The 16,008-nt window shown below is 49.4% G+C and overlaps 1 protein-coding gene across 1 annotated transcript in view; it reads right to left on the bottom strand.

The window, feature by feature from the left end:
- SLC24A3 (solute carrier family 24 member 3) overlaps window positions 1–16,008 on the bottom strand; it is a 183,200-nt gene that overhangs the window by 27,592 nt on the left and 139,600 nt on the right. The window contains exons 7-9 of the mRNA XM_072857674.1: window positions 6,384–6,458; window positions 1,810–1,835; window positions 68–121 (exon numbers count right to left, since the gene is read on the bottom strand). Of these exons, the coding sequence (XP_072713775.1) occupies window positions 68–121; window positions 1,810–1,835; window positions 6,384–6,458 (155 nt within the window). The remainder of the gene's footprint in view (window positions 1–67; window positions 122–1,809; window positions 1,836–6,383; window positions 6,459–16,008) is intronic.

The raw sequence follows: 16,008 nt of genomic DNA, 5'->3' as shown, positions 1-16,008 counted from the left end.
ACCTCTGGAAAAGCACTGGAGCAGGGAGCCTTACAATCTAAACAAGCCGAGGGTGCATTTGACTTACTTCATGATAACGATGTAGATGACATACATCAGCACTAACACTAAGGACTCCCACCTGCAAACAAAAGTGACACAGAAAACATATCAGAGCAGGGCACGGCAGTCAGCTGCCCGAGTTCAGCCATTCCCCCATCTGTCACGCCACAAACTTGCAGAAAGGCTTGACTTTCTTGGGCTGTCTTAACACACCTCTAGAAAAGGGCGTGCGTAAAGAAATGGCTCACACACCAATGTGTGATGCCTCCTTTGTTTTCTTGACTTCTGCTCCGGTTTTACTTGGCCAAATCAACCCATCAGCTAAGAACAAGTGACTAAACCCGAACAAATTTGTTCAGCAAACAAATTGTGCACCCAAGGAAGACTGACATTTCTGTAAGGACAATACCTGTGGGGGCTGTGGCAGAGGGAGGGGAGCAGTCGTCCTGCTCTGCCTGCATGGGTATAAAGCAGGTCGTCGGGCCTTCTGAGCATGCTAAAGCACACCGAGCATGCCAAGACAACCTGAACGAGGGACAGCTGCTCTTTCGCTACTGCTGCTGCATAACCATGGAGAATGCAGCAGGCAGCAGTTTAAACTGCTGATTAGATATTGTCAGTTTTTTTCTCCACTGTTTCTGTGTCAAACTAACAAAATTTGTATGAAAACAAAATAGAATACGACGTTTAGAACTTGTTTCTAGATGATCTTTTTCATTGACCAAAATGCCGTATTCTGCATAGTTCCCTACGGCAAACTGCTAGTCCTTGCGGAAATCATCCATTATCAGACTGCTATATACTAAAACTCATGGGCCATTTTCTCTTTAGGGATTTTGAGACATTGCACTAACCATATCAATATCTCATTCCCTGCTTCTGGCAGTTCGACACTCAGCTTCCGCATTGATGTGTTTTAGTTGAAGGGCACAATTGGGCCTCGAGTCAATTTTAGTTAAAAAAACAAAACAAAACAAAAGAAAAACAAGCCATTGCAAAACTCAGTGTTTCAGAAATCCTTCTCTGAAATTAAACATAAATCCCCCAGTGAGAGCAAGTTTAAGAAAACATGCAACCCAAAAAGCCTGACTCCCCCTAGTGCTTGTAATCTAAATAATACTGGCTGTGAGTGAAATCAAAGCTACCACTGTCACTCTACAAGCCCTGAGAGGTGCTGAAAACAAAAGCATGAAAGCAAAACAACTGAAAGTACACTTCTAAAAGTGTTTGAAGCCCTCCTAGCCTACCATACCTGTTGCAGTACATTTAAGCACATTCACGGGATATTAACATTTTTTTCTTTTTCTTTCTTTAAACCGGTCATTCGCTCTTTAATATTGCCCTAGGAACTTTTAGTTTTTAAATTATTAAAAAGCCAAATATTGGAACACACTTATTTATGACTGCTTGGGTGGCCCTTTCCATTCCCAGGCGGCTGACATCCCTGGCACACTGGCACCCAAACAGCAGCCTCTGCCTCTGCTGAGCGCGTCGCCGTCCCCAGCTGCTGCAGGGCGGGCAGAGGGCAGGGACTGCGGCCGCTGTATCGGGAACCAGCCTGAGTGACGCTCTCCTAGGCTTTCCTCTCTGGCTCAGAAAATGAGTGATTCTAGCCCATCTTGTGCTGAGGTTTCTCACGCAGCAGGAAACTGCTGCCTGAATCGCCCTGCAGAAATTTTTAGCTTCCCCCCCTCTCCTGATGAAGCCTACTTATTGCAGCTTTTGTGGTACAACCAGAGAAGATGAAAAGAAAAGGGATTCACTTACCAGGAAACTTTTTCGTCATAAATAAACTGTGGAGAAAAGGTTTAAAAATAGGCATGTTAGACACGGAAATCACAGCCGAAAACAGCTCATCACCTGAGCAGGGGACAGGGCGGGCAGAGCAAGCCAGGGCTCAGGGCACTGGGATTATCTCTGGCCTGTTTTGGCACTGCCCTCCTGCCCAGCCCTGGAACTTTTCAACGCTTACTTTCTCTCACCTAGTAAAGGCAGGCAGGCACTCCTTCCCAAATGCCATGGGATCCCTGCGTAACGGGGGCTACTGCAGCAGCGAAGCAGAAGCGGGTACAGGGAAAACAGAAGGGAGTCCGCGAAGGGGCTGTACCTGCCTCCGAACCGCACAGCCGGTCCCACCAGAGACACAGCCTCTCCCCCGGCCTGTGCTTGGGTGGCAACCCGGCGATCAGTAGGCACATCTACCGCCAGCTCCACAGCTGCTGTGAAACTTTGCTGGCTAAAAACGGCCCAAGGCATTATTTCTGTAAGACCTACGTGATCACCACGCTAGCTGACTTTAACTCCTGTGACGGTCATTGTAGCACGCCTGCAGACGCACGCTGAAGCTTTCATAAAAACGCTGCGCAAGCCGCCTTGGGAAAGAACCGTGTCTCTTGCTGCGTGTGTAAGATGCCGCACGCCGGGGAAGCAACGGCGCCGCGCCAGAGAGGCGAAGGGTGTCCGCTGCCGGCGCCTGCCTTCGGGAGGGCCTGGCGAGGCAGACGCTGGGAGGTGCCGGCAGGCGGCTGCCGCGCTCCGCGCCCGGGCCCCGCTCCTCGGGCACCCCGGCTGCGCTGGGCAGAGGCGGCTGGCAACAGCCCTGCGCCTCCTTCCACCTCAGGGGGACGGCTGTGGAGGGCTGCTCCTGCTGCTGGTCTCGGCCATCACTCACAGAGCGGGGGGCCCGAGTGCGGCTCAGCCCGCCTGCCATGACCCACCTGCCGCGGCTGCTGCAGCTGGACGGCCGGCCAGGCCGCCGGGCCCGCACGCCGGGCGCGCTGGAGGGCCGGAGGGCCGCCAGGCCGGAGCTGCAGCAGGAGGGCCGGAGGGCCGGCCAGGCCGCCGGGCCTGTGTGCGGGGTGCCCGTGAGGGCCGGCCCTTCACGGCAGCACGGGGCCTCTCGAGGAGGTCGGAGCTGGGGTTGCCCACAGCAGCCTGCAGCCCCGGGGCCTGGGCAGCCGCTCTGCCCGCTGGGCCCGAGTGAGGAGCCCGCTTTCCATTCGGTCCTTGCAAAGCACCTTCGCCCGCTATCGGCTCCACGCTGCGCGGAGAGGCGGAAATGTCCTATTTGCGCTAGGGAAACGCATCCGTGGCCGCACACCGGAGACGAGGGAGGGAAAGGGAACGAGCCTCTGCGCGCAGAGTGAGAACGCTTCCCTTCAGCTGCACAGCCTGTACGTAGCAGCTCCTGCGTGACAGCCCGCACCAAACAATACTTACGGTGCTTACTGGAAGAAAACGCGACCACAAAACGTTATGCGTGTTATAAGCTATAGCTCCCAGTCACCGTGATCTAATCTGACAAGGCCTGTTTTAGGTTACAGCGTGTTGGTGTGATGGGACACGAAAGCGTGTGCATTGACCTTTGTGACTAAAAATAGCACCCATCCCACTTTTGTCACTAATGACTCTGACCGTGTCCCTTCAAGTTAAGATACACAGGCATCTTCTTCCTTTCAAGGGAAATAAGGAGTAACAGTTTTGCCAAGCTCTACAAGAAGACAAGGTAGATTAGTAATAGTATTTTAAGGTTAAAAAAAAAAAATCACAGGGCTGAATCAAGGTGAGGTAGGTATGGTAAGTGTGGTTTATCCACTTCTAATCTCTGTGATTTAGAGTTCACTCATTCTTATCAAATGGCCTGGAGCGCCAAACAGGTGAGTTTATACTGCTCTGCTATTTATTAGCGCAGCACTGCAATTCCTTTGCTAGGGGAAATGGAAGGAGACAAAGTCACATTGATTTACCTGGCAGAATTATCAAGCTTTTTAAAGCTGCTGAATCTCAACATTGGCAGGAATTTATTTATTTCCCCTCAGGTGTATTTACGATTAGTAAAGACACCAGTGGAGTGCACCTTACAATACAGCAAGCTGCTGTTTAAAATGCTATGAGAGCAACCTTCTACAAGCAGTATCATCCCTCAAGAAAGATGACTGTATTTCAGCTGCAGCGAAGTCTCAATGCCCTGATATGGCAAATTATCCCTATATGGCAAAGCATTTAAGTGCCTCCTAAAATTTAAGGCGCACAGAAATCTAACAACGGGAGAAGCGCACGCAGGTCGTGCTACGCTCTGCCTGGAGCCTGTGGCTTGTCTCCCAGCAGAGACATAGGGGACTGGAGAGTCAGTATTTGAATAACAATGTGCTGCCACCTAAATTTGATTCTGCCTTAAAAGGATAGGAAAGATCCGAGCCACTGTGAAGCCGGGTTCCCTGGGTGAGTAAAGGGAGGAGAAGCTTCTTAAACGGAAGCAGTGTTTGACTCTGAAAGGAGAAATCCTCACTTGCCATCAACTGGGGAGCAATACTGCATATAAAAGGGTTGGTAAATCAGCTGGGAGCTAAATCTTTAACCTTTTAAAATGTTTTCCCTTCCTCCCATCTTTCTCTGTTTTTCTCTAACAGGTATTTAACAGTCATTTGCAATGATTGCTGTGGAGTAATGCTGAAGAGGAGTGGGACACGCTCCGCATCTCCCAGGCCACAATTAGCCACGTAGTGCTGTAACACGGGAACAAGATTTCTGGCAATGCCTTCACGCCTCCACTCATGCCTGGAGTAGCGCAGTCCTGCTGCCCTAGCTGCGTGAAGGACCTTGAACCTCACAGCTGATGAGATGAACAGAAGAGCAGGCATATATCTGGAGAGAAGCTAACCCGAGGCTTAGGAAAAAATAACAGTATCCTGATACTATGGGATACACTCCCAAAAGAAAAGGACTTCTGCAGTTCTGTAATTATGAAGAACAGCTTCTACAGAAATAAAGTATAGGAGAAAAGTCTTAAGGATAACAGAGATGCCTGTTCAATGAGCCATACAACTTTCTCATTGCATAGGATACGTAGCTAGGAATGTCGGGGTGCACTGGACACAATCCAATAGAGAACAGTTCTCAACATCCTGAAGCAGCTGACAATCAGAAGGATGAACCAGCCATGAAAAAAACCTGCCTTTCTTTAAGAATTTAAAAACTGATGACAGATTCAACAGATTTTTAACTTGTCTGCCACCATGCAATAAATGAAACGCCCAGTCCAAACGACAGGAGGCTAAATGCCAGGCGGCTGCCCACATCTGTGCCTCCTGTGGAGTAAACTAAGAGAACGCCTGCAAGATGTCTTTAAGCTCGTGCAATGTAATTTATTACAATTTATGAGTGTGGCCAAGCCTGTTGTTTAGGAACACTTTTTGGTATGAGGTTACTGTCAAGCTGTCAAAGCGAAAAATAAGTTTTTTGTTTTGCAGCTCATTGGTAATAATTATGTAGAAAAGTTATTTTTCATCAGGTGCAAAAAGGCTTGCAGTGTGGGGAATAAAAGTACAAACAGGTTGAAGCAAACTCTCTGTTTGAGATTAGACAGCTCCAGGCCTTTGCACCTACAGAATACGTATAGTATACAGGCATGTGGAGAATGAAGACAAAACAAAACACACTGTTGAAACTGCGACTAATAAAAGTAGCGCAAACTTCAGAAACGCAAGTGTTCGTCTTCTAACTCTAAAGTTCCCTTCTTGCTTACATATGGAAGTTAACCTCACAAAATCACTCTTCCTTTCTTAGGGAATCTAGGGTCCTAGACTAGGCCAGGGGGGGAAGGCAAAAAAAAAAAAGGCAAAGTAGGACCTGTTACCAGGAAACTCAATTTTTATGTTTCCTGACTTTGGTATTGGTCGCAAAGGTAATGCTAAACTGATGGCAGTGTCTTTATCTAAATACTCGCGCTAACTTTTTTTCACTGTATAGCCCGATTCTGAGAGATCTGGAGCACTTACCGAGCTTGATGAAAGCTCGAATAGCAGCAGCACTAAGAACTACTGAAACTGTAGCGTTCATGAGAGAATTTGCTGCTAGCGTACACCAAACAAGACCTGCCTCAATTATGTGTGGAAAAACTAACTTTAATGTTTTGTGGTTGTTGAGGATCTCTTTCCTCTGGGCACAAATGCTGCCTCCTTACAGGTCAGTTAGGCTTTTTTTAGGAAGCCGTGAGGGTTGCTGTCAGGAGAGGACGGACCGACACATCCGCTCCAGAGCTGGCGGTGGGGCTGCAGCTTGGGGTTTCAGCTCTGCACCCTGCGGCTGCGCTGGGAGCGGGGCACCGCAATTCTCCCCAGCTATTGCTCTGGGCTCTCTGGACACTGCTCAATCTCCTACCCTTGGGCCAAGCGCTTCTACAGAACCAGGGAGATCACAAGTACGTTCTTCCACAAGCAGAAAACCACGTGACTCCTAGAGCTAGGATCTTAGCTACCAGACTATGATTTCTTAGCAGGTTCCCTTTACAGGTGGCAGTAGACACGTGGGCTCCCACAGAAGAATAACCTTCAAAAACTTACCACAATGAGTGCAACAACAGACAGTGTATAGTAGATTGAATCTCTCAAGAGACTCCACGACGACAGTGCAACGACCTGGGAAAACAGGCAAAGACAGGATGTCAGCCAGGCTCTCACCAGCACGACTGCCATGCTAACAGGGTGTGCCACAGTTAAGCCCGTCATTCTGTGTAAGCTGTCCCCACACGTGCTAGGACATGCAGAGGAGGCACAAGCCAGGAAACACACTGGCTTTCTGCGGCTGCTCAAGGAACAGCCACTAGGGAGATGGGGGGATGGCCAAATCTGAAGAGTAAAAGGTGTAAGGCCACGGGCAGCAGATGACTTCCATGCAAAGTCGCAGACATGCTAAATCGCACCAGTGTTGTCAAAGCCATGGAAAGGGGAGTCAAGTCCCAAGTATTTATGGATGACAGAGTAGTTTCCCACGAGCTCAGCAGGCTATCTGATATCCTTTTCCCCCCGAATCCCTCCCGTACACACACCACAGAGCCTGCAGTAGCAGTCGCTGCAGACTGAGCTCTCTCTCCCCCAGGTCTGGCTGTGTGCTGCAGCCGGAGGCAGCTGAACCACAGGCAGGCGCGGGGCGGCTTGCCGTGGAAGAGGCTGCGAGTGCTGCTGCTGTCGGGGCAGTGGGCAGGGGCGCAGCTTTACCAGCAGGACACTTCTATGCCAGCGCTGACGCTTGGCAACGAGCGTCTCGATGGAGAATGGTCACGGGAGATGAACAGCCCTGTTGAGTCTCTGGGACAGGACTCGACCGCTCCTTCCACCCACCTCGCAGTTTGCATCTGGTTCTTGTATTAATTTTCCCCAACCTGGGACTCCTGCTTCCCTCGAGAGAGGAAACCAGCCTGAAACGCTGAGCAAGAGCGCAAGGTACACAGTAGTCCAGTAGGCAGGGGAGCACCACCAGACACAGTCCCCAGCTGCTGCCTAGCAATGCGGGTCCTCTCCATCCTCGTCCTACCACCACGTGCCTACGTCCACCGCGAGTCCAGCTGCTGACATCTCACACGCTGGATTTCCAGGAGTTTTAGACTGCGGGAGGATGGGCTTGTCCTTGCTAAAAACGTCAACTTGACCCATGCTGACTCATTCAGGGGAGGATGACTTGGGCAACAGAAGTCACACTGCAAGACAAGAGTCTGACAGCACAGAGGAGCCAGATCCCCAGCACACTGCTAGCCTGAACCTCGGCGGAGCCATGGCTCCACCACACCGACGGGTATCACTACAGCTCCGTGGGCATTTGCAGACGTTTTGGGACAAATACTCAACACTCCAGCAAAGCTTTAAGAACAAAACCCAGGAATTTATATGCCACGGAGGATAAAACGGGATTGCTGTGCAGTTCATTTCATGTGACACCTTCCAAAGCCACGGAAATGAAGAGGAATTGTCATTGTAGGCTGAACGAGCCTGCAATTCAGATCTTAGAAGAAAAAAATACCAGTGAATAAGTTAGCCTTTAACTTCATTAACAGTATTCAAAAGGGCAGATTAAAAGCAGTCACGTAGTGGTAACATCTTCAGTATGATTACATTTTTTGCAGCTCTAGGAAGTCCCGTCAGTAGAAGCTTCTCCTCAAATCTTTATTTCCCATTTCTGGAGTGCATTTCAAATACTGTGGGTCACATCCTTCACAGGTGTAAACCACAAGGAGGCAGATGGAAGATGGCTGATTTACACTGACTTGGATCTGGGCCCTGAATGTATAAATGAATTTTCTGACCACATCCTCCAGTCATGCTTGTGCATGAATTCAGTCAAATAAACAGTAATTTCATTTTCATTTCTATGATATCTAAAAAAAGGTCCTATTTCAGAGTGCTAGCAAAAATAGCTACCCAGATTTCTCTGCATATTAACTCTTACAATATTGGAATTTTCCAGAACTGCTAGCAAAACAAATGCTGTAAAAAGATACTGACCATTATACTTAAAAATCTCTGCAGCCTCTTAATACTATGGCTTTTTAAAGTGGATGTAATTTATGCCCAGTGAAAAGTCTCTTTATGCAACCATTGACATGTAAGAAACTCCCATCTAACATAAAAAAGCAGGCCTTTAAAGTCCTTGAGTCAGATTAGATTTACACCAGCTGACAATACATTTCAATGCGTGTAGGGACAGATGAATGGAGATGCTTTATGACAGAAATTTCCAAATGTAGAAACCTGGAGCTGGGTTCATAATTCTGTTCAGAGATCCTTAATTAAATCTCACGTCTTATAGATAGTGAGCCCCTTCATTTTGATCGAGCAATTTTTGTAAGAGAGGTTACAAAATAATTTGACATGATTCCACTCGGCTTTTATGACGCTGCTTAAGGTCCTATGCGCTCTTCTCGGCATGGATGCTGGTGGGGATTTTATAGCTGTAAACGTCAGCTCTGGATAACAGAAGTTACAACATTTCTGAAACAAATGACAAACCCCATATGAACAGGCTTGCTGGCAACTGCTGCTATTCTATCTAATAAACTCTCTCCTGGGTATAAGGGGTGTCACCATGCAGCGCAGCATACCTGTGAAAGCAAGATGTCCCGGTTACTATGAGTCAAGCTGGCATCTCTCCTGTTTTTTTATATTCTACAACGATCTTGAAGGTAGTCTGCAATATTTTTCCAAGGAATTTTCCTCAGACACCTGAATGCGCACATTAAGATCCTGATGCTTAAACGCAGCTATCTAGCAGGGACCTAGCGCACAAAAGTCCTAGGCCAGGATACTGCGGGAATCGCAAGGCCTCTTGCGTTTATTTCAGACTGGATTGACGGGAACGTGCTCGTGCCTGGGGCTTGCACAGGCTGCTCACGTTTCACAGACATCCTAGTAGGTCTCCCTGATGCAGTAACTACGAGGCAATTAAATCTCAGCTCTCCTTAGGGCGTGAGTCATTTAACTGAAGTCTCTGAACCATTTGATCACTGGGAAGAACGGTCTGATACAGGAAAGCCATGCACGTAAGGTAACCATGCACCGAGGGTAAAAGGAGCTCATTAGCACTGAGGGAAACGGCAGTACTTTCAGCCTGCTGACAAGAATCGTGTAGTCTAGTTCTAGCTGTCAAGACCTTGAATGGCCAAGTTGTGCCATATAGTCTTGCAGCAACCAAGGACTCCACATAAATCTTAACGCACTGGAAACCACTTAAATTACAGTTTAGCAGACTAAGGCAGAAAGGAAATCAGGGAAGCAATCAGCTTGGGTAAAAAGATGATGAAATTTGAGTTTTAAATCAGCAGTACTGTAACCCAGCGGCAAGCTGGTCCTTTGGGAGCCGAGCATAAGGAGGCGCCTGTAAAACCACCGACTGTCAGGTTACACGTTTCCTACCCGAAATTCAAACCCCAGACAAGTGACCATCTCTTGACTACTACACTGGGGACTGAATCTGGCATCCCCAGAGCTGAAAAGAAGAGCTCTTTAGTCCAGGCTCAAATGAGAGCAACCCCGACAAGTCCGACACAGATGAGGACCCACAGTGCACACTCACCTGCATGCTGCACCACCATTCCTATGGGTAAAACGACCCATATTAGACTGTAATTGGTGAACTTTTGCCCTGCAAACTCTCAGTTACTACTCAGAACGCTTATCGCCCTTTCTGAAGGGCTGGAGAGCCGAGAAATCAAGATTTTATCAGCTCCAGTTTGATTTCTGCGGTTCTTACCTCCTGAAGCAGCGGCCCCACGCAGCACACACAGTCTCCTCCATCTAGCGCACACGTGGAGATAAGCCACCAGGGAGAAAATCACTGAAAATCAGACAATGAAACCTGCTGCCCTTGGCACCTCAGTTAGCTCAGGGCACCCAGGGCCTCGCTGGCGACGTACTCCATGCCCCATCCTAGGGCTTCACCGTTTACCCTCTGTAAAATTGACCCTTCTCTCTTCTGCTCTTCCAAATTATTTCTCTCCCCTTAGCAGTGCGGAAGCTCTTCTCCCATCCAGAAAAGACCTGGTGATAGAGGCCATCCAGCTGGCTGCTTTAAAGCCTGCTACTTGCCTGCTCTCCCCGTCACAGCGATGGGCCCGAGATGAAGCGTCTGATGCAGAACATGGCTGCTGCTGCCTGAGGAAGGATATCTGCGATGCTGCCGCTGCCAACAAAGGCACAAGGCAGTTCAGAGGGGTATGCGCTGCTGGATATCTTCTCTGCTCAACTTTCCAGGGGAAGCATGGCAAACGTTACCTAAGCACATCCACGTTCTTCAGTGATCTTTTTCACTCTCATTTGTTCCAGGGCTTTTCCTCCTCTCACGGCCCGTTCTTTGCTTGACATTCTTGGGCTGAATGACCAGCTACAAACACTGCCTGGAAATGCCAGGCTTTGGAAGCAATCTTCCTGATCTTGTTTCTCTGTTACCCTCTGACACAGAAGGTCTAGATTTTCAGGTATTAAGAGCTAATAACTTAATTTGTTAATGTGGAGAGGCAGGAATGCTTGGGCGAGGGTGTCAAAAGATTAAAGACAATCCCCGTGGCGATTAGCCTTAAGACTCTACAGAGATCAACAGAGATGCACCGACGGTGAATCCACTGCTCAGTGCCACGCAGCTGGAAGCATCTCCTTCCCAGCTGACGTGCACACAGCGTCGTTGACTCCCCGGGTGTAGTTTGGTTCATTGATGTTAGATCTTGACAGAGGGATTGCTGTCCAGCAGAATGCATTTTCGGGCAAAGACAAACGTTTCTCATGAGTTTTAAAGGGAAGAGGTAGAACACCTCTAATTCATTAGACATAGTTTTAATACAAACATATCTCCTACAGCACGGCACCACAAGCAAATGTGCCTTAGTGACTGGCCATGGTCGCTATTTTGGGTAGGCCTTCCGTGCAGCCCTGGGGTCCAAGGGTGCTTCCAAATTAATCACCGGTCTGGAATTGTACTCCGCAAAGTTTGAATGAGGCTGTACCGAGAGCCACAAAGCTCTTTTCTGGAGAAGCAGCTTCTTCTTTTAATGGTCAGCTACAGCCTGGAAGATGACTGTAAGCTGAGACAGCCTTACCTGGCAACGCTGCACGACAGGTTAAGAAAACAGGCAGCAAACACCAGCCCCTCTGCCCTGCTGCTGTCTTCCCCCCTCCTCAGAGACGGGAAGCCACGGGAATACGTACCACTGCCAGGCTCTGCTAGGCTGGGGCTGAAAGGAGCAGGCAGGCGACTGGGTGGTTCCAGAGCAGATGCTGCTCCCCTCAAGCCTTCATTCAATACATTTAAATTCTCATTAAGGGCTTGTCAAAAGGCATCCAGAAGCAGAGAACCTGGATCAGTCTTCATTGGGACTGCCCCCCTTTGATGTGGACTGTGCAGAAGCAATTGGGGAAGCTCTTGGCCCACCCTAACAGAGGCCGGGATCTGGTTCTGAATGCTCGTCTGTGCCGACTGACAAAACTCTTGCTCACTGCGATACCTCGCAGGCACCCCGAAACACCGCAACCAGCCGGCAGCCTGCTGTGTCAGCCTCTTCAATCTGCTGCAGCGAGGCACGCAGTGGGAACCTCCTCGCACGCTACTCCTGGTTTGCAGGAGCTGCCCTCGGAGCCGAGCGGAGGCTCTTAAAGCCTGGGGGGGTCCCCTCCAGAAGGTGTTGTTTTCCTGCCACGACCGTTCAGCAAATCCTCGACACAACTCCAAATCAGCCCTGCGATAATATAATAGGATCTCGTCTCACAGTAAGATAAATGACTAACCGTTGGCCAATGCTACAGTAAGTAGGGAATTCAGCTGGAGATCGGGGACAGATTTTCAGGGAAATCAGACTGGCAGTAGTTAATACGTGGCTTATGCATTTGGAATTACCCAAAACCAGAAAGGGCTCTACCTCAGGTACCAGCTCTCATCCTGAAGATGATGGGAAGATGAAATCCAGCAGCACTTCACTTCCTCGTGGTTTGCAGAATTCAGTCCCCAGCAAAGCCCTGGTTTTTACCTCACAGCAACCAAACCCAAGCACTGCTGCAACCCCCTGAAGAGAGACAGGCCACAGCAGAGCCTGTCAGCTGGAGCATCTGAGCCACAGCTAAAGGGAACTAGGAAGGGAGAAGCTTCAGGGTGCACACCTATTTTGCTGTTCACCCATCCAAATGCAACACATGGGTAGTTCCAGAATGCGGTAGTGTAGTGATACCGCTTAGTATTGTGTGGATCCCAGTCCCTCCTCTGTCCAAACACGACCCCAGTAACAACCAAATCAGCGTTCATTTAAAGACAGCCGCCTGTGCTGACACAGCCTACCATCGCTCCAGCAGGCCGAGAGATTCAGGAAGAGAATTACCTACAGTCCGCTGTAAGATCTTCACGTATCGATGGGTTTCATTGTCATTAACTGCGTTGGTGATAACAGTGATATTAGTTGAGGTTTAATTTTACTTGCTCTGCATGAATATAAATGGCAGATGTCTTAGCAATAAACATCATTATTGGATCTTAATGACTTTATGCAAATCCAACCAATCATCCTGAAGTCACAGCTGCTCAGCCAAGCCAAGCAGAAAATTAAAATATCTTCCGTGAAACGACTGAGACACTTTCTCCACCAGGTACCTGGGAGATGACTGGATTGGACATAGCAAAACCTGCCTACAAGGATGGATCCTTGTACGCCAGACATTTATGTTAAAGACAGAACTGTGCTTCATTTGCAAAATTAAAGTTATGAGCAGTTTGTCATCTGTGTCAGTGCTGGGTAGAAATAAGAAGAAAATCTACTTCACTCACCATGCTCAGGTAAAATTTAATAGGTTCCACTGCCTTTTATTTGGCTAAATACAGCCTAAGGCTCATTCAAATCTGAAAAGTCACAGCAGTTAAGGAGATATGTATGTGAACGAGACAGAAATAAAGGGATTCTTGCAGTGCCTGCAAATGGTGGCACTTGGAAATCATGGAGCTTTTTGGGAATACAAACAAAACTCTGGGGCAGTTCCTCGAAGCCCTTACATCGTTACAAAGACCGGCACCAACTGGCCAGGGCTAGAGCTCGCAGCACAGAGACAGAGCTCTCCTGCAACAGAGCCTTGGCACCTTCCTGGGCACGTACACCTGGCAGAGGGTGAACACCGACAGCCCAACCTCCCTCCCCAGACACGCCACCAAGCTTCCTCCAGTGCAAGCAGGGGACCACGGCTCGCTCCTGGTCCCACTCCTTAGGCCCTGCGTGCGTCTGTGTGCGGACAGATGTGCAGTCGATGAGTTGCTCCCACGTGCCGGGCGATGGCAGGCAAGGCTCTGAGCCTTTGGAAACTGGTCCAGCCCTAGAGCTGGTGGTTGACCTCAGGGTCGGCTCACACTTCCAGGGACAACTTGCGAGTGGGCTGCGAGCCAGATTAATCACGGGGCTGGTGGCCACAGCAGACTGCTCTGGACAGTCCACGCCTTGAGGGACCTTCTCCTGTCCCACCACCAATGGACCGAGCTGAAGCACCCCTCACAGGACAGCAGCTCAAACCAGAGAAGTTAAAGTTTTGTGCTGCTCCGGCATCTGTCAATCTGTATGGAAAAGCAAGAAAAGCCAAATTCTTTCTGCCTGTCTTGACAGCAGCCCGGGAAATCCTGACTTCTGAGAAGCTGAATATCCCTGACTGCCTTTGGTGAATCTGTCAAGGGCCTCACTCTCCGGGACAGCCCTGACAGGGACCGATCTCTCAGGGCTTCTCAGTTTCCCTTGACAAGGCACAGGCTCTGCTTTTTAACTTTGCCGTTTATTATTTTAAGAACTCCTTGCTCAGCTCAGGTAATTACAAGGATCCTGCCACCTGCCTGTTCATCCTCACTGGTCGTGATATCAATGAAGCATCATGTGTTAATGTGAGGGAGTGACACTGCCTTATTTGTATTCATCTCCATATTAAATTAGGCCGTAGATCCATCCATGACTTTCAGCAAGAAGGCACTGCAGAGCCTCTGCACGTTTCCTGGGAGATATATCCACATATGTTATCCTAAAGAAGAGAGCTAGCCTGGAGGGTTCACCTGGGACTGAAGCAATGCAGTCCTCGTTCTGCCCCCAGCCCTATGGCCTAAGCTCAGGTACGTTAATGAAGCACTCTCTCTTCCTTGTACAGGAGAGAAAATAATTTTTTTACCCAGCAGCAGCACTGGAGCATAAATGCATGTGGGACTGCACAGGGCCGAAATCCTTCGGATATGGGGGACCCACAAATGTCACAGATACACACTTACTGAGCTGGTGCACCGCGTTCATTTCTCACTCATACCCACCTCGTTCACACGCAGCTGTTTTCACAGATTTTCTCTCTGTTTAGCTCTGTTTTGCCCTAGTGTTGATCAGCTCACCAGCATCCACCTGTTTTGTTTGCTGCTGCGAACCATTCATTAGTCTGCCCAGAAGTACTTGGAGGCCTCATTTTCACGAGCATCATTCCCACAGCAAAACATGGGGTTGTGCCTGAGCTAAGAGGCGTGGGCTAGAAATCCCACATCCAGGACTTGGTACGGTTTAGAGCGTGGTGAGTTCCTGGTGGCACTCTGACCCGCTCCGTAATTCAGACACAGAATCAGCCAAGCAGGACCTCAGAGGCTGCGCGTCGGTCCTCAAATATCCCACTGGTGAGGGCTCCCAGCTCCCAGCCCTCACCAGTGGGACGTTTTTCCAGATGTCTCAATTGCATCTTCCTGGCTGCAGCCTTCATCCATGTCTGAAGTCTGCCACGTGACTTCTGGCCACATCCTTCCACGCTACTGGCCTTTTGGGGATACTCTTCCAGTGCATTTCACACTTTCTCCGAGGTCATTTCATCTCAACCAAATCTCCTTCACCGGCTTAGTAAAACGTCCCACGAACCAGGCTCACAATCCTTCCTGTCACTGAAGACGACAAATCCTGCCGGAAGGGACGGCAGCGGTTCTGCCGGCTCTGGAGGCAGCCGCTCGGGGACGCAGGCAGGGTGGAGGCAGGTACTGCCTGTCGCAAGGCAGCCCACAGCACCCGGCAGCGTTCGGCCGCCAGGAAAGACAGCAACGGGAGCGCTAAAGGTGACGTCTGCGATTCAGAGGCTGCAGACTGTGCTGCTTGAAAGGTCACGAGCAAACAGAAGGTGGGAAATAGCAACTGCGTGTTTAATATTCTGCGCACACCTTCTCCCTCTTGGCCTTAAGTGTATCAGTCCTATAGCGACTGTAATGAAGATATAAGGCAGGAAGGAATTTCTTAAGATAATTACTGCCATCTTCCAGCAGTGTTTACAAAGAGAGGAACTGCCTGACCATTAGGACCTGCAAGTTAATCTTCCCTTGTTTTAGGCACTCTTACATCCTACCTGCAATCAGCAAATCAGTCAATCGGAAGCTAATAATCATTAGCTGCAAATCAAACACAACAGAGATCACTTTTCCCCCTTGCTGCTCCCCCAGTGACCAGCTACCAGACCCAGATATGAACCGGTAAGTCAATCACGCTCATTCCCACTTTACGGTCCCTGGAGGGAACAGAAACATTGGTGAGAGCACAGATGTTTCGTGAGGAGCCGGGGTCAGAGAGATGCGGAGGCATGAGAAACCACAGCAAAGGGAAAGCTCTCCACGCTGGCTGGAGCAGGCCCATTGCGCAGGTGAAGGGTAGGCGAGGCTGGCTGCCAAACCGCGAGGCAAATG

This window comes from Ciconia boyciana, chromosome 3 (assembly GCF_034638445.1).
Source record: "Ciconia boyciana chromosome 3, ASM3463844v1, whole genome shotgun sequence".
NCBI classification, from domain to species: domain Eukaryota; kingdom Metazoa; phylum Chordata; class Aves; order Ciconiiformes; family Ciconiidae; genus Ciconia; species Ciconia boyciana.
The sequence above is the reverse complement of the archived record's forward strand: the minus strand, read 5'-3'. Positions and strand labels throughout refer to the sequence as shown.